The 24115-nt window shown below is 50.6% G+C and overlaps 1 protein-coding gene across 1 annotated transcript; it reads right to left on the minus strand.

The window, feature by feature from the left end:
- Positions 1-6: 6 nt before the first annotated feature.
- On the minus strand, positions 7-23673 carry LOC135403633 (disintegrin and metalloproteinase domain-containing protein 9-like). Its single transcript, XM_064637825.1, has 22 exons — positions 23500-23673; positions 16318-16415; positions 15849-15913; positions 14750-14828; positions 12892-12968; positions 11972-12161; positions 11132-11197; positions 10625-10696; positions 9924-10093; positions 8717-8798; positions 7852-7985; positions 7465-7636; positions 7285-7377; positions 6885-7080; positions 6399-6504; positions 5775-5973; positions 5052-5132; positions 4462-4567; positions 3629-3767; positions 3069-3171; positions 2691-2818; positions 7-1948 (listed from the first exon to the last, which is right to left on the minus strand). Exons 1-22 carry the CDS (start codon positions 23588-23590, stop codon positions 1840-1842), a joined length of 2556 nt encoding a protein of 851 aa, XP_064493895.1. The 5' UTR covers positions 23591-23673; the 3' UTR covers positions 7-1839.
- Between the last annotated feature and the right edge of the window lie 442 nt (positions 23674-24115).

Raw genomic sequence — 24115 nt, forward strand, 5'->3', positions numbered from 1 at the left:
AGAGCCTTGTACAAAACTGGCATCTTTATTGCTCGTTGGGTCCGTACAAAGGGGGTGGGAACAGCCCTTTGGCCGGAGCTGTGGAGGTGAACATGGGTGTCGACCACAGCCCCGCCAGCTCCAGCCCCGCCTGGGGACAGGTGTCCGTGCCCTTTACAAAAGAAAGTCAGTAGTCATCTTCAGTATTCTACACAAAAAACTGGAGCCAGTTCCTGCCCACGGGATCGCCTCTAACCCCACAGTCCCTGCCCTCCCCAGCCGTCCCAAGGCGCACGCCGGGAGTACAGAAACCCTTTGTCTGGTAAAGGCACCATTTTCAGCATAGTTTAGTTCAGACACACAGCATCACACACAGAGAAGTACATCCCTCTGGATGACTTCAGTCCCTGGATCCCCTCCTCCGTCCCACCCTCCGACTGGGGCACATCCAGCTGCAGAGCTCGTTGGGACAGACAGACAGACAGACAGACAGACAGACGGCCACGGGGGAGCAGGACACAGCAACATTACGAAGAGATTGATTATCTTAGAACAAACAGGAGACCCCCACCAGTACAGTTGGTGAAATTCTAGGTGACATTTTACAGATTTTAATAGTGTTATAAATCTTAGTCTAAGTTTATGGGAAACCACAGGAGTTCAAGTATTTTATTACTGCACACACTATATATATATATTTATATATGTATATACAGAGGAAAACATGATTTTTTTTTGGCAATATTGGGGGGATTTTACAGATTGAGCTGTGCTTGTGGCGAGCACAGTGAGATAGCCCAGCATTCTCTTCAGCACTTTTAGCAAGTTGTGCAATAGATTCCTATTTGTGACCACAACATCCAGCTTCTACCCACGGCTCCACAGGATCAGGATGCACAGCTCCTTCTCCTCTCCTAGCACACTGGATGCTGAGCAACTCTGCTCAGGAGGAGTTCCAAACTCGCAGTCTAGTCTGACACAAGGTGGTCTGAAAGCATCCTGACTGACACTACAAAGGTTTGGGGATTAAAAGAGGGGGTGCATCAGTCACCAGGTTTCCATTTGAAGTGCACAGAGAAGCTCCATGGTCTAGGCAGAGACTCTTCCTGCTTCCTAGTGTCCTGCAGGAACTGCTGCTCTGTCTTTAGACCTGAATTAAAACCTATCAGCACCCCATTTTTTAAAACCAGAATATGGCCGTGTCTTCTCGTACCTTTATCTTCACTGCCCATCCATGTATTAGTGGGAATTAGTACAGGAGTCTCATTTAGCCAATCTCTAATTAAAAAGCATTAAACTCAGTGCTCCTATAGCACAGCTTAGTGTCAGTCAGCATGGAATTAAGAATTTAAGTGCATCATTACGCATCTATAAACATATATACATGCACAGACATGTTTAAAATATATCTCTCTTCCTCTGAAAAAGTCCACTGAGACCTCATTCCACTTGTGCCATCAAGGTGTACCCAGGAAACACTTTCTAGTCCATGCAGAGTAACTGTAAATGAACTGACCAGATCTCCTTGCTTGGCAGGTGGGTTACTCCGATTCCTCACTGCACAGTCAGAGAGATGACAATGAACCAGACAATTTCCTTACCAGGGCTCAGGGCAGGAAGGGGGAACCCAAAGCGACGCCCCCGTGCCGGATTTCGGGACTATTTCCCGCTGCCAGCCCGGCTGCAGAGCGAGGAACAGGCCGGGGGGTCAGTCCCTGGAGCTTTGGTCGAGGTATTTATGAGTGTAGAGTCCTACATTCCTGGTTTGGATCTCTGGCTGGCCCTGCCCCGGCAGCGATGCCAGAGGGGGGCCGCGATTCCAACGGGTCAGCCCACGGGAGGCCCCAAGGGAGCCAGCAGTTACTTGGGAGGCAAAGGTGCCGGTCGAGAAGGGTAGTACTGTCCCTGAGGTAAACATTTCTGCTGTGGTGGCCCCTGAGGTACGACCTTCTGCTGCGGGGGTGGGGGCCTGCAAGAGGACAGAGGAGCTGCCATCAGTCAGGGGGGCTGCACCCACCACCCACAGCCCTCACCCACCCAGCAGGAGAGCCCCCGGCCACCACACCACTGCTCCCAGTCCTGGCCTCCGTGCTAGGACTCCCTTGGAACACACCACGGGCTCAGGCTCTGCCTTCCGCTGCCTGACACTCTCAGGGACCCCCAGTTTGCTAAAAGTCACCTTTTCTCCCCAAATCATTTAAAGACACCCCCCCTCAGGTGCCCCACCAACACAAGCTACATTTAGGAGCTCCCACTCAGTACCCAACACTTCCCAGGCCTATGTGTGTCATGGCACAGCATTACAGCTCACGAGCACAGTTAGGAAGGAAGATGAAAAACAGAGGAAAACTTCCTGTTCAAAGCGATGAGAAATGATCCTGCACTTGGCCATAACGTTCACAAATCAGCAAAGGACAGATTTTGGAGTAATTTCTTTTTAAACTGCCTGTTTTGAGAGGCCTTTCATCCACCTGCCAGCAGGGCAAAGGTGCCCCCCAGCAGGGCTGAGCCCCACTCATCACCAGGCAGGATGAAGGCAGCGGGTGATGGCCCAGCAGCTCAGGGGGAAGGGAAGGAGAAACTTCTCCCGGGGAGAAGTCAGCCCTGCCTGCACACCCCACGTGATGGAACACCCCAGTGCTCCCGGGGATGGAGGGCCAGGGGGATAAATCCCTTCAGTGCCAGCAGGAATCTGCAGTAACTCCACTGACCTGCTGGGCAGCCTCGGCGGCTGCTGCACCGGGTACTGCGGAGGGGGGTAGTAGGGCTGGTGGAAAGCCTGCTGAGGGTGCTGGTTAACTGGGTAAGCTGGGACAGGAAAGGTGTTTGGATCCATATCCTGCGAAGAAAACACAACAGGAACGTTCACAAATGGCACACAGGGAGTCGAAATACTTGTGTCACTGGTTAAGTGACACTCAAGACCACTGATTAGGAAATAAGTATTCCCTCTGCTTCTCAGCAAAGAGAAAACACCACTTCCAGAAATGGAGAAGTAACTTTGAGGCTTTTATTAGGGAAAAAATGATATAAAATGCCGTCATCTGTTAGTTGAGAGTAACAAGTAATGGAAAGGAGATGATTCCTACCGTGGGAACAGCTCTTGGAGCATAAGGGGTGCCGTGGGAGAAGCCTCTGTGCTGGTAGTCCCTGGGTTCGGTGTCTGGCCGAGGAGGAGGTGACTGAAGTGACCTGAAATCCGTGGATAGGGACTGTGTGAGCACATAACAGTGACTGTGCAGGCCATGAACCCTGGCAGCTGGATTTATATTGTCTTATTACACATCGAATGTCAGGAAGATAATATTTACCACAAATCTAGTAAGCAACAACCCTTTTTCTGTTTAGGACTGAGAGCTTCCCTTTGCCACTTTATACCAAGATGGGATCCAAAAATATAGACCCCCATCTCCAGTGCATGACAACAAACGTAATGGTAAAGAGAAAATTCTTTGCTCTCTTGATTTAGGGTGAATTTGTCTTTTCTGTCATTGCCAGGGGCAGGCTACACGTGTCACTGGATGCAGGGGCCTTTGCCTGACATCCTGGGACTGGGATATGCCTCCACACCTTGGCATTGGGTTGTATAAACAACATCCACAGGGTGTTCAAAGGGCAGAGGAGAAGGAAGGAAGGAGAAGGCACTCACGAATGGCAGCGGGACATCAACCTCCTGAAGCATCTCTTCAGCCTGTCCCTCCTCACAAAGGCCAGAGCAGCAGCTACCAGGAGTGGGAGCACCAGGAAGAAGAACACCAGCAGGCCATTCCTCAGAGAGGTGTCCTTGTCTGAGGGCACAAAAACATGGGGAAGAAATGAGTCTGATGTGGTGTCACCACCAGCACCTGACTCACAGCAGCAGTGAATTGGTTCTACAACCCTTTTCCATTTTTTAACAGAAGAAAAACAAAAGAACCCGGTAAGACTGCAAGATAAATGCCCAAAGAGATTCTTTTCTGTTCATCTTTTCACAGGGATTGTCTGGTCAAAGATGAAAGAGCCATACATGCCATGACACCCTGGGCTACAGCAGCATATTGAATTAGGAGATCAATCCTCATTTTTCATTACTGTGAAGATGTTATGAGAGAGGAAAACACAGCTTCTGCTCTTTGGTCTGATCCTAAATCTTCCTCTTCTCCAACCACTGTTTGCTGTAGGCAAAGAACTCGGGTTCTTAACAATCTCTACCTTTTTATATGCAGCAATTTCTCTCCTGCAGACTGTACTAAAACAGCCTTTCCCTTTTTTGCCTGATGATTTGAGGGATCTGCCCATGCTCACTGTGATTATCCACTCTTATTGTATCAGTGTCTAGCTTTCCCCTAACCCACATCATCTTATGAAAAAGTCTTCAAGATCATTCTTGCAGCTCACAGAAGCTATTAAAACAATCCCATTTTTATATACTCCACGTGGACACAGCACAAGTTTTCTCCAAACTAAAGATTGGCTTTGGCTTCCTAATTCATCTTCACTTGCCATTGTAGGGAGGGCCACTGTCCACGCTCCCTCCATAGCCTTTGGTGTCACAGAAGGGGGGGGCCCAGCCTGCTTCACAGTGGCAGTTCCTGTTGTTGTTGCACACCTGTATTCCAAAACACAAACACCACAACTCAGTAACTTCCACTCCCATGCATTTGGAGCAGCTGTGCAGCAGCCACAGCCTGTTCTGTCCTGTTCTGCTCAGCCAGGAGAACTTCACCCAGTAACTCCTATGTCAGCTCCCAACTCTTGGCCAGGCATCCCAAGGTTTCACATGACTGAGCACGCACAGCACTGTTCAGGAAAAGCTTCCAAGGATTAGCTATCCCAACAGCTTACACACCATGGCTTTTGCTTGCCTCCTTTTTTTTTTTTTTTTTTTTTGAGATGCAGAGTCAAATTTCATTAGTAATACTGGATTTGGGAATTCTTGCCTGGCAAAGAGTTTCATCGAATATTTTTTTGACACTGTTACAGGCTCTCTGGCCTAGAGACATTTTATAGAGTGTTACAGTTCACACAAGACAGAAAAATAAAAAGTTACTAATCACCATTTAAAAGCTTGCTGCCCCTCCTGCCCTGCTTACCCCGTGCCCGTGGCACTGCTTCTCCACATCACAGTCGTAGTTCAGGACAGAGGCACTCACACACTGGAAGTGCCTGCAGATCTGGGGAACAGAGATGCACAGAGATGAGGGAAGATGACATTTCAGTGCCCCCCTGCCTGCCCAGCTCCCTGCTCCCAGCCTGGGGCTCTGCAGCCACACAGTGCTCACTGCCACAAAGCCTCTCACACTCTGCTGATAAACCCCAACTCTGCAGAAACTCTGTCCCACAAAAGGCCTCTCAGCATGGGGCCTGAGCTGGCACTAGAGCCTTTTGTCTCTAGTCTGAATGTAAAGGAACAGCAATTAAATTGTGCCCAGTAAGGACATGTGGAATGCACATTCCTCTGCCCGGGCTAAGCCTCTGTGCTCTTCAGTTTAGTTGGATTTTAATTGAAAGTTGTCTTCAAGGCATTTGTGTGGGCCTGGTTCTTCCTGCTCATTGACAGAGCAAAGATTTTGGCTCTCAACAAACTCAATTTCTTTCGCTTCACCTACAAGTGAAAGGCTCATTAAGTGTTTGATGCACATGCAGTGCAGTCCTGGGCAGTGGGGGGAATCAATGGACTCGTTGAGTTTTAAATTAACTGCAGGCATCAAAAAATAATGCTCATAAATATGCACCAAACAATGCAGCTGAAAATTTTATTCCCATGAACATCCCGAATTATTACATTAGGATATCACTTTTTAATTGTTAATTACCTTTCCATTACCACACTTGGTGCCTTCATTCACCATTCCTGGGTCTGGGACATCAGAGCCCAGCTGGAAATCCACCCCCCAGCACGTGGTGTCTGTGGTGTCTGTGTCTCTGAGGGGAGTTTGGATAATGGCAGGCTTGATTCCAAACACAGGCATGGCTTTCACATTTTCACACTGCAGCTTCCCACACATGGCATTCCTACAACAGCAACACAGGAACACTGTAGTGACACTTGAGTTCACTCTGAGAACAAGACTACCACATGTTTGATTTGATGTTTTCTTTGTACTTGAAGACACTACCTGAAAATAAAATTGAGGCAACTCAACAAATAAAACTGAACTGGGCCTCATTTCAGTGCTGCAAGAGCACCCTTCTTTCTGGAAGCTGTTGGGATCTTTACATTAAGGAAAACATGATGATTTACTGCTCCTTTGCCCACATGTGAGCCCCTGGGACAAGCACAATCCATGATGGGAGATGTGGGACACACTCTCCTCGCCACAGCCCCACATCCCTCCTCGGTGCACCCGCTGCAACACCCCAAAGGGACACCACAGCACCCAAACACAGATTCCCAAGGATGCATTTCAGAACTTCCCAATGCACTGGGCTCAACTCACCAGCTGGAACATTTCTTGTAGTCATGGCCATGGAAACCACAGTTGCCAAATCTGTCCCCCTTGGAATTCACTTCATTAAAGCAAATGTTTGGGGCTGCTTTGGCTTCTGCAAACAACAGCCCATCCCCAGAGGGAGAAGACACATTACCCAGGGACAGAAACATCTCACACCATGTCTCCCATACCCAAAGCAACCACCCTGCTTCCCCAAGTATTCACCATGCAGCAGGGAGCTTAGGAACCATGAGGAGGTGACAGTGGCTCCAAGTTTACAATTACAAGCTCCAAGTTTAAAAAGAGAGAAAAACCCAGTCGCTCAACACTGAGTCAGTTCTACCACTTAATATTTCTTCATGGCTTCATTGCAGCCCCATAGAGCAGAAACCCCACTGCACTAGAACGATCAACGACTGTACTTTAAATAAAACTCAGTGTATTCTTCAGTTACACCTCCTGGGGAGGCTGGGACACCGTGCCCTGCCTTACTGGAGCCGAAGATGTCCTGGCACTGGGCATCGAGGTGCTGGCACACCCCGTTGTAGCAGTAGGCCTCCTGGTTGTGGCAGGGGTGCCCGTTCTGCACGGTGAAGTCGGGCTGGCAGAACTGGGACGTGCCGTTGCAGTACTCGGGCAGGTCACACTCGTTGTTACTCGCCCGGCACTCGGTTCCTCCGGGAAGGAGCTGAGGGGAGAAGGGAGGGGAAACTGCATCAGGAAACGGGAACCTCAGGGCAGAGACAGACACTGCAGCTGACCCACGGCACGCCCCACATGGGGGGCTGAGCTGCAGCCCTGGACTCACAGGACACCTCCCTCTCACAGATAAACTGGCTGAGCCAATGCTCTTCTTTCCTCAACTTCCAAACAACAGGCTGGAGTCTCCTACCTGGCAGTTTTTGCAGCAGTCACCATAAGCACATTCAGCACCTGATCGGAGCCTGCAAGTTCCTGGCTCGCAGCACGGGTCACTCTCACATTCCTGAGTACAGAAGTACCGTGAGTGTCACAAAACTGTCCCCTCTGAGCAAGGGGCACAAGGCTGCCCTAGCAATGCCCAGCTACGAACCTTTGGTGAGCCACAGTCACAGTCCTCCCCAGCATCCACCAGCCTGTTCCCGCAGTACGGGATGCTGTAGGTCTCGTCAGGCCTCGGAACGTTGAGCAGGCAGCTCCCACCCTTGTTGAGTGTCAGCTTCTCAAAGTCTTCTGCGCTGCAGCTGCTGAAGTTCCTTGATCCCCTGCAACAGAGAGCACGAGCTGAGCTTTACACTACGAAAACCCATGAGCATCCCCTCTGTCTGCAGAACACAGGTGGTGTTTGCTCTCCCCATGAGCTACAAGCATGACACTGCTCTCTGAAAGGGGAATTTGAAGACAAAAGTAATCCACAACAATGAAGTACATGGATGGGGTGTTTTGACCCTCCTTTGCCTTCCCTGGGTGAGCTACTTACGATGCTCCAGAGCTCATGATGCAGCTGCTGGCCCCGCAGTGACAGCCACGCTGGTCATCGTGGTTCATCCCCAGGTTATGGCCAAGCTCGTGAGCCATGATGGATGCAAACAGCTGGATACTGATCCTTCCAAACTGCACAGGAGTGAAACAGAAGGTAATCAGAAGAGAACTTATACTGACACAGTCAGTGTTTACATATGTGCCAAAGAGACACCTCTGCTGTTCTGTCTCTACATTATCAGGACTCTCAGATCAACAGTGCCGGGTTTCCAATCAAGTGCATGGAATTTGCTTAGTAATAAGAGCCTTCAGAGAAATCTCTTTGGGACACTACCCAACAACCTCTGCTTTCTGGAGCAGCTGCAATGTTAACACAAAACCCAGAATTCTCCACACCAGCCCTGATCTCCTGAAACGTGCAAATTCCAGCACTTCTGTCACTAGTCCAAGGAAACCAGACTGCTGGGATTGCCAGTTATCCAAGACCAGCAGCTCAGTTCATTAAGGCTCTGCAATTCCACATAAAACAGGCAGTGAACTGGCACTGCTCAGGGAGGTCATGGCTGCAGGTTACACAGCACAGGACAGATTTGAGAACACCCACAGCTCCCACACACTTCCAAGTCAGGACTGCTTAAAATATCACAGAGAAATCCTGTCCCTTTTGCATGAGTGCTGCACACTGAGCAGAGAAGTTGTGATCCAGATATCCTAGAAGTGTCAGAAATGGTTGAGGACAATATAAAAGCCCCCAGTAAGCCACTTCAGTTTGGTTATGTGAAAGATTCTGCACTTCCAGGAAGACTTCTGGAGTGCAAAACTCCGATCTTGACCACATTCAGAGATCACTAAAGAAATCTCACCACATTAATGCCTCCTGCATGGCTCTTGGAGCACACTGTTCCCACGTAGGCCATTCCAGCTGTGCCACCAAACCCCTTCTTCCTACGGTCATGGAGAGAAAGGAGAGGCCATCACCTGACTGTTCAGACACTCACAGCCCATCAGCACACTGCTCCTGCCTGTGGGGCACAAATCCTGCTGCTCCAGCTTTCCAGGGCTGACACAGGAGCACTGCCAGGAGTGCTGCTACTGACTGCAGCCATGAACATACCAGTTCAGCTTTAGCTTTCTGTTCAAGATTCCTTTATTGTGTTAACTTAAGTGTTTGCAGAAAGTCAGCCTCTTCCACACCTCCCCTGCATATGAAAAGCTAAATGGTCCACCCTTAAAATCACTTGGTTTAATTTGCTGTCAGCTGCCTTTCTGCTCTGGCCAGCTCCATGGATTTCTCCCTTTGTCAACTTCCTTCTCATTACTCTCTCACTTTGTTCTCGAAGCTGAAGTGCCACAGCACACTTGTACCACATTTTACTTCATAGAGAACAACTTCTAAAATTAGCATTTTCTCAGCCATTTTCCCTATCACCTGCATGCTGCTGTTCTGCCTTGGAGGGGAGGAGGTTCCCAGCTCCCAGAGGAAGGAAAGGGCAGTCTGGGCTGTGCTCCTGCCTCTGCCCTTTCCCTGCTTTGGGCAGTGACTTCCCAAGGCCTGTGCTATCTGCAGGAGTAGGAAGTGCACTGGGGCACACGTCCTGGAACAGGGCAGAGAACAGCTCAGGAAGCTCTGGGCTTGCTTAAGGCAGCAGGGACAGACAGATTAACATCCTGTGACAAATTCAAACCACGTCACCGGTTTCTGGTGACTGCACCAACTGCAGAAACAACTTTTTCCCCGTTAAAATGCAATGCTCTGCACCACGTTTGTGCTCATTTTCAAGTGGAAAAGGCCCTGGATCACAAGCCCAATCTGTTACAAAGTGACAAAGGATTATCTGAACAGAAGTACAACACAGAACACCTGGGATGAGAAAAAACAATACACCTGTCGGAGGGCACCGAAATCAGAGAGCACAGAGACCTTCTTAAAAACGCTTCACTTCACTGGGAATGTTTCCACAAGACATGAACCACTGCAGGTTGCCAGCAGCTCCTCTTGGCACAACAGCTGGGCCGAGCAGGCAGGAGCAGGAGGAGTTTCTGGTCTCCCAGGGGAGGGTTGGCACTCACAGCACTAGCTGGGCGCTGTCGTGTCTCCGCCGCACCACGAGGTTCTTCTCTCGCCACTGCACGAAGTTCCAGAGCACATCCCCGGCCCCCCCGTCCATGCTGATCATGTTTTCGTACTTCCAGATCTCCAGACCGACCAGCACGATGCGGATGTTCAGCATGATGTACATCTGGGGGAGGAAAAAAAGAGGAGAAGTACTTATTAATGCCTTCAGATAAAAACAAGTGGCTTGGTGCTAGAGATCTTATTGCAAGTATCCACCTTTTTCTGTGTGGGTTTGATTTTCCCCCCCCACAGCTAGTACACAACTGGAATCAGCAGAATGCATTTGCCCTGTAATTTAGACCTTCATTAGGTGAAGGATCAATGCTTAAATGCCACACTGTAAAAAAGACACCAAACAGAAATAAAAAGGAGTCTCAATCCTGAGAAATATCATCTGAAACAGTCAAGTTACAGATTAACTCACTTACCCTAACCTTTACACAGACACAGGAATTGCAATAATTGCAACAATCTGTCCTGTCACTTGCTGTACTTAGCACAGGTTGGAAGAGTTCCCTAAACTAATTCTCCAGGTGGTTGGCTGCAGATGAATTTAGAGGTGGATGCATTCCCTGAAGTGGTACCAGAACAGACCCTGAGGTGGAAGTTTACAAAAGGCAGCAGAGCTGCAGCACACAGCATCCCTGCTACTCACACTGTCAAGCAGGTTTGCCAGCTGCACCATGTGTTCTCTTACTTCTGTTTCACTCTTCCCAAAATCTTCGAACTGCAAGACAAAAAAAAAAAGATATTAGTCATGAAGAGAAGAGATAAAGATAAGAGTCAGAAGAAGGAACAGAACATTTTAAGACTAAGAACATGAAAAACATTTTTGTCTGGCTCCAAATCTCCAAGATGCTGTGAATCAAGAGAGCTCAACAGCTCGATATTCCAAAGAAAACAGCAAAGGCAGTTTTTTACCATGTGCTTTCCTTTCATTACAAGATTCCTTTCTGACAGAACCTCTCCATGTCTGGCAGTTTACACCTTTCCTGAGGAGGATTGCATAGCACACATCCATCCACTTCTAGGGTAGCATATTTGCACAATCTTGGCTAAAGTGTCAGTGTTTTTCAACAAGCCATTTGGGAGTAACAAAGCCTGAGGGCTTTCCAGGCCCATTCCTGAGGAGAAGAAAGGGGAAGCCACACACAGTCCCTACCTTTTCTTTATCCACAACTATGAACAGCTCCACATATCTTGTCTGGTGCAGGACTGCTCTCTTTCTCTGGGGAAAAAAGTTTTAGACAACTTCAGTTTTATTAATTCCCATGTAAACAAGAAAAAAACCCCAAACCTCATGACATTGTCATATTTCACTTGATACAACCAGTGGTTTGAGACACACCCAAAGCACAGGGTGCCAAACACAAGCAGTGTAATCCAATGCAATGACCATTTCTGGGTTTTACACTGAAACTCAGCTTGCACAAAGACTTCCTGTGTCTCAAAAGCAAGGGATCTTTTCACTCTCCACACAGGTCACTTTGAAAAGACAGCACACACTTTAATAAAGGGGCAGAAAGATACTACAAGCAAATGCCAACAACCTTGAAGTGAAACACAGTGTTTCTCATTCCCCTGCTTTCACTGGAATCTTGTTCCTGCACAGCCAGTCCTTGAAGGGCAAGGGGGACCTTCACAGCAAACTGCTCTTGTGGTGGTGAGGAGGATGGAATGAACACCACAGTGTTCTCCTGGCTCCTGATGCAGCACTTCCTTAACAAGCCTCCCCCCCCAGGGTGGGGTGATCCTGGCCTTAAAAGCCCCCCCAAAAGGCCCAGGAACATTCTAAGCAGCTGCTCCCCCCTCACTGCCCCGTGCAGAGGCAGGAGGAAACTGCAGCTGCTTCTGGTGAAGGGACTGAGTTTTCCAGCAGTGCAGAAACCTCCCAAATCATAAACCTTTAGGTATGTGCTAAGCCCAAGGAAATCTGCTAAGCTGCTTCCATCCTCTGAGGTGAACTCACAAAACCCATTAGAGGGGACTGGGAAGGGCTTACCCGGAGCAGCTGGGTCATACTGGGATGGGGGTTTCCCTCTGCCTGTTCCTCTTCCTGGCCTTCAGTGCTCACTCCACACGTCCTGGGCTCCTTCTTCACATTATCCAGTCGATACAAAATGTGTTCAGAGCCAGAGGAGGAATCCATGGGCTCAATCCCGTAAGTGACATTCCCTATTGTCACCAAGCCCCTAAAACATGGCAGTGTGTGAGAAACCAGCACTAAGCACAGAGGGCAGTTACCCAGAAAGCAGAACAAAGGAACAGTTATTCCTGGATAACCAAGGCCTGCCTGTATCTCAGTCCTTGCAAACCAGCACACTCCACTTCAGGCCTGGCAGCAGCCTGTCACTGGAGGGGGCCTTACAAATCCAGTAAATTAAACACTTCTGTAGGAATCTGCAATGCCCCAGGAATTACATCACAGGCCTTAAGCAGAAATGCTTTAGTTCAAATACACTATTGCCACTCTGGTGCCTGGCATGGCCCTGCAAAAAAAAAAAAATCAATGGCTCAAAACATTAGACCAAAAGGTAATCAGACCAAAGCAGAATAAATTTTCAATCAAACTTGAGGTGCACAAGCTTTAGGGCCAATTTGGTGAAATTTGCAGGCTAGTGTTTGACTTTTCATTTCTGCACTTAGGTCCAGTTCCTTGACATGACCATCTGTGCAAATCAGAAAAGAGAAATCTGTGTCAAAACCAACCTACTGGTAACAAACTGCAGTAATAACTTAATAGTACTTCAAATATCTGGGAACTCCACGAATAAAAGATGCCATAGGACAACAGCACCAAGGCAGCTCGGCCTGGCCAGTGACCCCCTGACTGGCTGAGCTGCAGCTAAAACCAGCAGAACTGGGTTTCAGGGTCAGCAGCCACAACATGACAGACAGGACACAAAGGATGAGTTGTGCTACCTGAGCCCTGAGCAAGTGCTGACAGCCACCACGGAATCCAGGGTCCCCTCCACGTGTCCCTGATAATGGCAGTGATCCTGGAGGGGAAAACAAGGGCATTACACACGTGTTCCAGGAGTACCTGCACACCCAGGGGGACCTCTGACCTACCACTGACCAGCTGTGACTACAGTCTGAGAAAACAAAAGGCTTGCACAGTTAGATTTACCACATGCCTTACAGTCTGCAGCTTCTAACACTGTTCCAGCTCTACCACATTTGCTCACGTGCTTCTAAAGGTTTCCTCACCTGCCTTGGACCCACAAGGACTGACATACATGACACTAGCCAAGATGCCAGGACACAGGACTCAACAGGATCCCTGCTCCTGTAAAGCAGACACTCCTCCCAGCTCAAAGGGGCCAGCAGCTCACTGTGGGTTTCAGTTTGAAAGCCCACTGGCCCCTCAGCCCTTCCTCCTGCAGCCGGACTCGGAGCTGCCGACACGGGAGGGACACCAGGAGAGCAGGCCTGGAGCCTTATCCAGCAGCTGGATTTCTTAACATGACCCAGGCTACCCCTTCTCCTGTTCCATCCTCCACCCTGCCTCAAACATTTCGAGGCCAGCCCCTCCCTACAGATTTGGGCCAATTCAGTCTTCTGGCAAACAGTCCTGGCTCGTCCACGGCCTCTCTGCAGCAGGAGGAGGGACAGGACCTGCTGCCCTCACCCACCAGCACTGCCACAGCTCTCTGGCTCTGCAGGACAGCCCTGACAGAGGGAACACTGCCCCTGTGCCCTCCAGATATACGTATCTTGGAAACTAGACAAGGGGTAGCACGGGGCAAATACACTCCATTTTCTCTGGCAGGGGCATTTCTGGACACTGTTACAGGAGTTTATAATACAGACTCTGTCACCTGTTGCTCAGCAAGGAAAGCAGAAAGCACTTAAGGCATGTGCTAATCCTTCAGGGCCACTGTGACTCTCACGACCTCGTGAAGAAAAAGCATTTTTCCTCTACTCAATCCCTTTTAACTAGGAAGCAAATACTCAGTTGACTCAGGTGTTCTACTTTCAAGAACAAGATCCTATGAATCATGCATGACTAACACTTCCCTTTCAAAGGAGGAGTGGAGCCACCAGAAATGCTCTCATGCATTTTGTATCACACAACCTGCTTTTTACTCCCATTCCACTGAAGCAGTCACATTTCCACAGGCAGCCTGTCAGGCAGGCTGCTCGTGCAGGAGGAGGCTGGAAATGCACTTTGAGGGGAGTAACTCCAGTGCTGCACAGATCACATCCTCTCAGAGGTCCTCCATCTCCATCATCCCTTCCAGCAGTTCCCAAAGTTCAGGACTGATGGGTGTCCTGTCAGCCCTCCAGAGTGGTCAGTCACCAGAGCCAGCCCTGCTGAACGGAGGGTCAGTTCACGCTGGCTCGGGGACCCTTCTGGAAGCCCATTGTGTGCAAAAACAAAAGCAAAGCTGCTGTACAGTCCCCAGAGCACCCAGTGCTGCCCCACAGGCTCCTGCCCTTGGGAGAAGGAAGGCAGAAGTGACACCAGCCCCACGCTGGGCTGTGTGACAAGGACAGGACTGCTCTGACAACGAGACAGCGACAGCTGAGAGCAGCACTGCCTTTTAGAGAAAGAACAGCTTTTAATGAGACAGCAACCACCTCCACATCAGAAAACACGTGTCTATTACAGGCTAGATCCTCATCCAAAATTAAGGATTCTCTCCAGGAAGAGGGCAGTGGGTCCTGAAGGTGGCCCAGCAGAAAATACAACTATATCCTTTTGTAATCCTTGACTTCATAGATGCTCAGTGTTCCACTCACCTTCAGTGCAGGCATGAAAAGAAAGAAATCCTACCTGGACATCTGGATATTTCAATTGCAACTTTCCCTCCTTGTCATAGGTATAAACTGTGAAATCTTTGGGCAGCAGTTCTCTGCAAGGAAAGGGGAGAAGGAATACAAGAGGAATTTCACAAAATGACACTTGAGCAGAGGACCAAGATGATACTAATCAAAAGTGTGACAAATATGTAAAATGTAATTAAATAAGGAAGCACTCAAAAGGAAAAACCTCCAAAAATTAACGAAGAAATTGTGCATTTCCACAGCAAAATCCTAGAGAGCAGAATGGTGGAACTGTTAATGAAATCAAATGAACCACTCAGAGAGTAAAACAAGCAGCAAAACCCATTAAATTGTGCTAAAAGCCTGTTTTCAAGCAAGAAAAAAAATCCCAGCCCTCAGTCTGCTGCATATGCCTTCTCTTGCCCAGTTTTGGGAGAAAGTGCACTGGGAAAGTCTCCCACGACTAAGATTGCTGCGCCATCCTGGTAATTCCATTGATGTGGTGCAGCTGAATTCCCACGTTTCTGAGGGTCAGAGCCTTGGCAAGTGGCAGCTGGAGCTCCCCAGGGACTTGTACAGTTGTGTCTCTATCATGAGGGCAGTTTGGAGCAGCAATGGCCACGTGCTGGTGCTCTAAGTGGCCCTTCAACACTTCAGCCCCAAATTGACAGCATCTGTCTTGGCTGGGAGCTATCAGTGGCCCTGGATGGAAAGTCAGTTCCCTCATTTATTAGTGTCCTTGTGCTACTGAGACAGGAAAAAACACAAGCCTAAGGCAATAAACCAAACCCAGACAAAAGTGAAAATATTTACTCGAAATGCAGTTCAGCTTGTTTATTTTTAGCTGTGAATGGAAAGAGTCTCGTCCACGGTTTCCCAGATCCCCTCTGAGCAAACTGCAGCTTCCTGCTCTGAAAGGGGATCCCAGGGCTGCAGGAATCTAAAAACATCTCTGGCTGATAGCCAGGACTCTGGGACTCAACCTCTTCCCTTTTTGCAGAGCTGGGATGTTCCTGCACTCCCCACAGAGAACCCCAGGAAGTGGAACTCGTGTGCTACCTGCCAGCTTGTCACCTGGACACCACAGATTGAAGGAACTCATCACTTACTTGTTCTTCTCTAGATGAATGGTGTACTCCTGTCCCTCGATCTCGATCGCATACGATGCTTTGTCCTGAATATAAAAACAAAAAAAGTTGCATTTTACTCATGTCAATGAATAAAACATTCTTGGAAATCCACAAAAGTGGGTGAGCCTGGAATCTGTTTTATAATTGCCCCTGCCTCCAGAAGCTGGCATCCCTTCCTGTGTAACTGGGGAATGATTTCTCGACCCCTCTTGAAGCTCATTCCAGTGCTGAACAACTCTCACGATGCAACTTTTTACACCCAGATCAAAAACCCACTGCAGCAACTGGTGATTAGCTACAGGCAGTGCTGGAGGTGATACCCTCTGCAAGGATGGATGCTTGCCTGCTGCAGGATGAGTCTGACAGCATTCCATGAGCGTTTCAGGCCAGTTTTGGGTGGATCTCGTTAGGAAGCAGACACTAAACTGAAGGTGAGGCTGCCCAATACCTGCACTGAGGAGCTGTTGGAAGCCTCTCGCCGTTCCCTTCCCAACCTCTGCGGGGTTACAACTTCATAGGAAGAGAGCAGGGAAATCTGCTGGAAACCTGGAAAGCAGGAGAGAAACGCTGGCTAAAGGAACAAAGCAATCAGAAGCACGAGGCACAGGGAAGAAAACACTGTCTCAGGAAAAGCACGGAGGAAACCTCCCAGCAAGACACGCCTGGATTGCACACTTGGATTGCCTTGTGAGAGGCCAGAGAAAACAACACACAAACAGCAGAGAAGACACCAAATTTACCAGAAAGTTTCAAAACTAAACTTTCACATTCCAATTACTGCCTTACCAGTACCCATCTCCCACACCACCACCCTCCACCAGCAGGAATGGAGCATTTAAAGCGGGTCAGCGCAGGGAGGACTCGCTCAAGGACACCCAGGCAGTGTCAGTCCAGGTGTCCTGTGCTGCAGAGCTGCACAACTGCCCCGGCTCAGCTCTCTCCAGGAGCTCCAGCAGCTCCTGCACTTCCCGACAGCACAGCTCAGCCTCACGCCCTCGCCCTGCTCAGCACAGCCAAACCCCTGACACGAGCCTGATGCTATTCATTATGTCCTTAAACAGCTCTCAAGGGCCTCATCAAAACAACTGAGGTGAAACAAATCCCTGCAACAAAGCAGCCCTCGCACATCCCTTTATGTACTATTTGCATATGCAGCATCAGACAGATCCCCTGAACCAAACACAAATCCAGAGTTCAAGCTCCCTCCATAAAACATCAGGTTTTGCAAGCAACTCTTTTACATCAACTGTGTAAACAACAATAAACTGCACATGCAAATCACTTTTCCCCTCCTGGTGGTGTCTGCCAGTGCCTGGCTCAGGAGCTGCTCCCCCAGGAAGCAGGAGGTTGGTCGCCCAGGATCGAAGGCAGGATCCAGAGCAGTGGTTTTACTGGCTCATGGCAATGGAATCAATGAGCTCATCAGAGGAGCCTGAGCTTCCAGACAAACGTAGGGGGAAGGGAACAGTTATCCTCAGCATCTGTCTCCAGAAATCATCACCGTGTCTGGGGCAGGTGAGTGAGTGTGTGTTTGGTGTCCAAGTACTCCAAAAACTCTCAAGTGGGACTAGGATGCTGCATCCATCTAAAACCAGCCCCTCTGGGCACACCAAAACTCACACCACACCTCCAAAGGGCCTTTGGCTTCTCCAGTCAAAGGACAGCTCTGTGAGCTCAAAGCCTCCATGGGAAACCTGCTCCATCCTTTGGGAAGCGGGCAGAGCCCCCACAAAGGCTTTAAATGCCAGGGGTTCCCCAAAAGCCCCCAGGCTGCAGTGACATTCTGGCTCCTGCAGATGCTTTTGCTGCCTCTTCCCATCCCTGGCAGGCTGACACACATCACCTCAGGTCAGCACTCAAACAGGAATCCCACGGGAAAAGCACATCCACTTCCGCACTCTTCCCACCAGCCTCCCCAAAGAACAAGCCATGGGGTCACTTCCAGCTTCCCTCCCATAACTGTGTGTCCATGTCTGGAGGCCACGGATCCACTGCACTGCCCCAGCCTGTCACACTGCAATTCTGCCCCCTGAGCACAGGCACAGCCAGGCTGCTTCTCGGGGAATCACACAGGGCAAACACTGCAGCAGAACGTTCATTAATTACGGTGTTTATCGAACAAAAGGTATTTAAAAACCAGAGATAAGATTCCTGAAAGCAACCCCTTACGGTCACCAGCTCCAGAACAGTGTCAATACCTCCTTGGCCCGAAAACAGAGGAGGGAAGGGACGCTTCCTCCCCTGGGATGAACCTCCAAAAGCACACACTGCAGCAATCACTTCTCTACATTTGTCATTTCCAACCACACACTCCACTCGTGCCCAGCCCCAAGCTCCTGCAGGTCACTGCTCTGCACTTGTCCCTTCCCCCTGCCAGCCCCAAGTGCCTGTTGTACTGGGATGTGACATTGTGGCACCTGGACCAGGTTCTGGAGGTCTCAGGGCACACGTTACACAAACAGCAGGGCACAGCCAACCTTCACAGCACTTGGAACACGACACGGCTCCCCAAGAGCTGCTTGGAAGCAGAAGACAAAGAAGTGAATCATCACATGAAGCAGAACTGGGAGGGATTTCTGGGAAGACTGCAACTCCAAGAAGATCCTCTTAGAGCAGAGGCACTAAAAGAAGCCAATTTTCAACTCTCTGAATACTCTGACAATTCTCTCCCCACTTTCTGCCCTCCTTCCCTCCCTTTGCCACCCCGAGTTTGGGAGGTGATGGGGAGTCTCCAGCAGGGAGACCACTGCAATACATCAGTGGTTCTCTAGCACAGCCATTTGTAATAAATCTTTCAGCAAGTTACAGGACTTCTGGTCCTCAGGTGCTTCCTGCCACTGGCCAGGGCAGCTGTCAGAGCTGGACCACGTCACCACCAAGAACACGCTGCTGCTGCTCCATTCCCGGCTGGAACACGGGCTGGGATCGTGTTTCCCAAGAGAGGAACACCACTGCATCCGCCACACTTATCTCATTAAAGGCTGCCATTAATTACCAAGCATTGGATTCGTGAATCATCTTCCCCTCCCAGCCCCAAATCCACCGTAGGAATTCTGTGCACGCTCCATGGAATGTGGGAGCTTGAAAAGCTCGGGAACACATCACAGCCATAACGGCTCCCCAGACACTGAGGGGAGCTCTTGGGGTGTTCACTGCCTGACAGGCCAGATCTATATTCAGCAAAGGTCATGCTACAACCCCTGTCCTCCTTGACCCTGGCATGCCCACGGATTGCTGGCTCAGCTACAGAGTCCCAGCACACAGCTACGTCCACCTACACTCACCTTTCCCCTCAATTATCATCCTTCCTGGGCTGTGACTCCTTCCCAAGACTACCAAAGGGAAGTCAAAGATATGCTCTTAAATGGAAAACAAAACAAAAAAAAAAAAAGTTGAGACTGTGGCCTATTACACCCCCAACTAAACTAATTTCATAAAAACCAGCTCAGCAGCACATGAGCAGCTCAGCAGCTTGGGCTGCAGGCAGATGCTAACAAGGAACGTGCCATAAACCCCACAGAGGAGGAAGACTGTGTGACCCAAACCATGCTAAACCCAGGGCATCAGTTCACAGCAACGAGTTCTAATCTTCCATCAGCCACGCACGTGAGTCAAAAGATGCACATTGCTAAAGTATTAAATACCCAAACTCATCAAATTGGCCCTGGTTATCATCAATTACAATTAACAGCCGAGGTCAGCCACACCAGTCCTTCCACACTCTGGCAGGGGATTGCTCACCACAAGTGCCAAAAGCCTTACACACCATCCAGCCCATCGGGGCCCAGGGCAGGACCAGTCCCACAGAGAGCAGCTCCACTAAGCAATCTGATCTCCCACAGGTCACGTTTGTTGTGCTTTAAGCCCTACCTCTAATCCCCACAGGAGGTGAACAGTTCACTCCCTTCTCTCTGGCTGCAAATTTTTACATTTCCACAGTGTGCTGTCACAATTCCCTCTCCTTTCCTTCAACTAAGGAACACCAGTGTTCAATAGTTCCTTGTGGAACCTATATCTCACACCCCTGCCTGTTCATATTAGGCTGTTCTGGTTCCACTCTTCAGTCAGACTGTACCTATCCCAAAAAAGGACCCATGACAGAACACAACAGCCCAGTGAGACCTCACACATACCAAGGCACACATGCTTTGTGTGTTTATGGATCTCCACAGGTTAATCTTCCTCCAAAACAGATGGCATGTGGCTGATTCACTTGTCATTTAACCTACTCCAACACTCACTCCCTTTCCGGCCAACACACTCCTGCTCCCCATTTTTCACCCTCTCATACTTGTGATCTCGTGCACACAATTATTTCCACCTCAGCAGAACACTTTGCACTGTCCTTTCAAAGCCACTTCTTTCTGCCAGATACTTCTCTCATGTGTCCAAATCACTGGGAGTGCTATCCCTGCCTTTAAGGAGCCTGAATCCCAACCGGTTGGAAGGGCACCAGCTGCCAGATCAATCTGCATTCTCCGTATCCTATTTTCAGAATCATGAAGGACTTTGCCAAGCAGTGTCTGTTTGAGGAGAAACTTCCATGGCCTGGCTTACAGACGTCCTTCAGAACAACAGAACCACCACTGCTTCCTCGGTGGATTTCTCCAAGCAATGACACACCAGGAAAAGCATTTTTAGGTGCAGTTGACTTTTCCACTAAGGTCACAGCTGTAGTAGGATTTACTCTTTGGATTACTGGAAGCAAACACCTCCTTCACTTTCATTATGTAAATATTATCCAAGGCCACTTAAAAATGTTTAGAGGTTTATACAAAACACAAAGCTAGCGAGTCTTCCACTAAAAGTAGGAACATGTCCTGTGGGGCCAGCAGTTCCAGCTCCTCCCATACCTCAAAGGCTAAAAAGAGTGCCTTGGTGGTGCTTCATCTTCAAAGCACCCAGGAACATCTGGCCAGCTGTTCTTCTACAGGGGACTTTTCTTTCCATCTGTCCCCTCCCCTGTGCTCAGACCTGCTGGGTCTCCTGCTGTCCCAGTGCCTTTCAGAAGACAGGAAGGGGTGACCAACCCTCATGGCACCATCTACTCCCTGGGTTGCTCACCTGGAATATTTGTGTAACATTAAAGCTGGCCAGAACAGTTAATGCAGTCTCTCTCAGTATCTCACTGGGGGTGTTGGACACTGATGAGGTTACAGGGCTCTTCCACAGCAGTATTTCCTAGAAAATTCTTACCTTCCCCTTGCTGAAATCCAGACCTATGCTGTAAGTGTTTCCTGTCTAGACTCTCCCCATTCCTTCTGCCCTTCCTAAAGCAACACTAATTTGTCTGCAAGACAACAGCTCCCCTTGTTCCACAGAAAGGACTGTCACACGTGTCTGCTGGTACTGCCTCAAGATCCTCTGCACCCTGGAACCTTCTCACAAGGAGAAGCAGGGCAGAGCCCAATACCCTGTGGAGGAAGATGAATAACCTCACCGTGACACCCTTCCTCTGCTTCAATGGCCCTGAAGTCCCTCCCTCCCAGCCCTGAAAACGTGTCCATGGAGAGGAGCTGAGCACATGGAGCCCACTCACTTCCTGCCCACCTCAGCAGCTGTGAGTGTCAGCTCTGCTGACACAGCAGAGTCCGTGGGAACCTTCTCTTTGGAGATTTTGGCTTTACATTTGGCCACCAAAGGGAACCGTGCAATGCATTTTTTCTTTTCTTTTTTTTTTTTTTAATTTTAGCTTGAGAAATGAGAACGATGGAGATGTGCAGAGACTCCAAAGTAATGGTTCAAATGTTTTCTGAAAGCAAAGAACTACAACAGGCAACATTAGCCACACTGAAATGTCTTCTCATTACTCCTCACATGGAGGAAATAACCACAAACCCCCTCTTTATTCTGCTGAATGAATGTCTCAGATTTGTTGAAACATGGGTGAGGCAGTGCTGTGTTTTCCATGATCTAAACAAAAGATTTATCTTAACCAAACACCATGTCTCCCCAGAAATTCAAACCCAAGCATTTAGACACTTCAAGAATTCCTTTAAAAACTGGTAAGGTGTGGCTGGAACATCGTGGTATGTGTGTGACACCAAGTAAGAGATCAAGTAGCAAAAAACACAGCCCCTGCCTATGATTTCTTTTTTAAGTCACAGAGCCAAACCCTGAGGCCTCCTATGGACACAAATTGGAGAGGAAAAGCCACACTCCACAAATCCCTTAAGGCTACACATCATCATGTGATTATGGTCATTCAGGAAGTTTCAATTAATAGTTTCCATTAACACTGCATTTATTCCTCATCCCTATGTGTGCAAAGCACTTGTATTATAACCCAAAAGTTGGAGGTTTCTGCCCTCTCCTTCGTGCTCAGACTTCAGACAAAGGAGGTTTATTATGTTTCATGGCAGGTTTGGCATTATTAGCTGGGACAGAGGTTTCCGAAGGCAGAGAGGACCACTGCCATCCACCACTGGGAACTAGTGCCTGAGTTTCCTTCCTACAGGTAGGAACTAAAATCAGACTCCTCAAAACACCAAGCACTGCACTGGAAGCACCTGATATCCCAGAGATGCACTATTTCAGACTGTGTTCCTTGGCCTCCAGCCAGGCTGTGCTACCTCCACCCCCAGCCACCTCTCAAAGCTTGGCTTTCACCTCACATTGCTGGCAGGTGTGGAAGCAACACCCCTGTAAGTGAAAGAAGAGATTCCAGCACAGAATCCCTCAGGGAGAGGCACCCACCACATGAACACTGTCCTCAGCATGAAGCACCAGTACCTGCTTTAGAAAAGATTCCTCAGTTGGGAAGCCCTGACTATAAAAACATGCATTAATGACAAGCACAAAAGTTTAACACGGTACGTGTGTCCCTTCAGGAGGGGGAAACGATGAGAGAGAGACAATTCTGCCTGTTGTGTACGTAGAGCCTTGAATCAGCACCGTAAGAGCCCATAAACAGAATGGTCTCAATCCATAAACTGCCCCTGAGGACACACCAGCAACAACTCCTTAAAAGCCACACCGAGCACCCGGTGTGAGCGTGTCCGAGTCCTGCCCCCAATCCCCGGGGACAGCATCCCTGCCCCGAGCAGGACCCCCGGGCCCCTCGATGGCCAAGGCCACCCACCCGCACAGCCCCTCCCGGGGGTGCTTTGCCTCCCGCCCCGCCAGAGCCCGGGATCGCGCCCGGCGGGGAGCGAAGGGGAGCGAAGCACCAGCGCTGCCGGGCACCTGCCGACCCGGGCCGGGGCGAGGGGCCCCGCGCGATCCGGGGGCCGCAGCGGCCCCTCCGCAGCAGCCCTGCCCGGGGACACGGCGGCACGGACGATGCCGGGCAGGGCCGGCACCCGCAGCACCTCCTGCTGACACGGGCGAGCCCCCGGGACAGCCGGGGCCGCCCGCGCACGGACCCCCCGCGCCCCCCGTGCCCCCGGAGCCCCCCGCGCCCCGCGGGGACAGGACCCCCCCGCTCCGGCCAAGGACACGGGGAGGGGGGGCGGTGTCGGCCCCACCTGCCACCCCTCGGAGCGGAGGGGAAGGGGCTGACAGACCCCCGCGCCCCCGGGGATGCCGAGGGGGGCCCGACCCTCCGGAGAGGCCGGGGAAGGGGGGACGGGAATTGGGGGCCGGGGCGGGCGGCAGGCCCAGCCCGGCCCGGCCCGGCCCCTGCACTCACCCGCGGGCTGCCCGGGCGCGGCCGGCGGCGGCAGCAGGAGGACGAGGAGGATGAGCAGGAGGCGGCAGAGGCAGCTCGGGGCCCGGGCCATGGCGCTCCCCGCCCGCACCGCCCCTCCCGGTGGGGCGCTGGGTCCGGCCGGCGGCCCCGCGGCCTTATGGAGCCGGGCCGGGGCCTGCGCTGCACCGCCCCGGGGCGGGGCCGCCCGCCCGCCCGCCCCGGGACGGCCCCGAGCCCCGGGACGGCCCCGAGCCCCGGGCACCGGCACCAGAGCCGGCCCCGGGCACCGGCACCCGCCGGGACACCGCACCCGCGGCGGCACCGCCCCGGGCCACCCGGGAAGAGCCTGGACTGTTCCAGCGCTTTTGGGGATAAAAAACAACCGAGTCCCCAAAGCGACGGGGTCCCGAAGGAAACGCCCGCGAAGGGAGCCGGTGTCAGCACGGACCGCCGGCCTTTCCTGCCGAAAAACTGCGCGGCACGTTGGAAGCACAGAATAACAGAATACACTGAGCTGGGAGGGACCCACAGGGACCATCCAGCGGAACTCCTGGCCCTGCACGGCCCCAGCAATCCCACCCTGTCCCTCAGAGCATTCTCCAAACACTCCTTGAGC

Source organism: Pseudopipra pipra, chromosome 28 (assembly GCF_036250125.1).
Source record: "Pseudopipra pipra isolate bDixPip1 chromosome 28, bDixPip1.hap1, whole genome shotgun sequence".
NCBI lineage: Eukaryota > Metazoa > Chordata > Aves > Passeriformes > Pipridae > Pseudopipra > Pseudopipra pipra.

Excerpts from the sequence above, each read along its gene's own strand:
- LOC135403633 (XM_064637825.1), bottom strand. The coding sequence starts at position 23,590 with ATGGCCCGGGCCCCGAGCTGCCTCTGCCGCCTCCTGCTCATCCTCCTC. Across the intron at positions 12,162-12,891 it reads AGCACTTGCTCAGGGCTCAG|GGGCTTGGTGACAATAGGGA; the intron begins GTAGCACAACTC and ends GCCATGTTTTAG. Across the intron at positions 7,986-8,716 it reads ATGCAGGAGGCATTAATGTG|TTTGGAAGGATCAGTATCCA; the intron begins GTGAGATTTCTT and ends ACTCCTGTGCAG.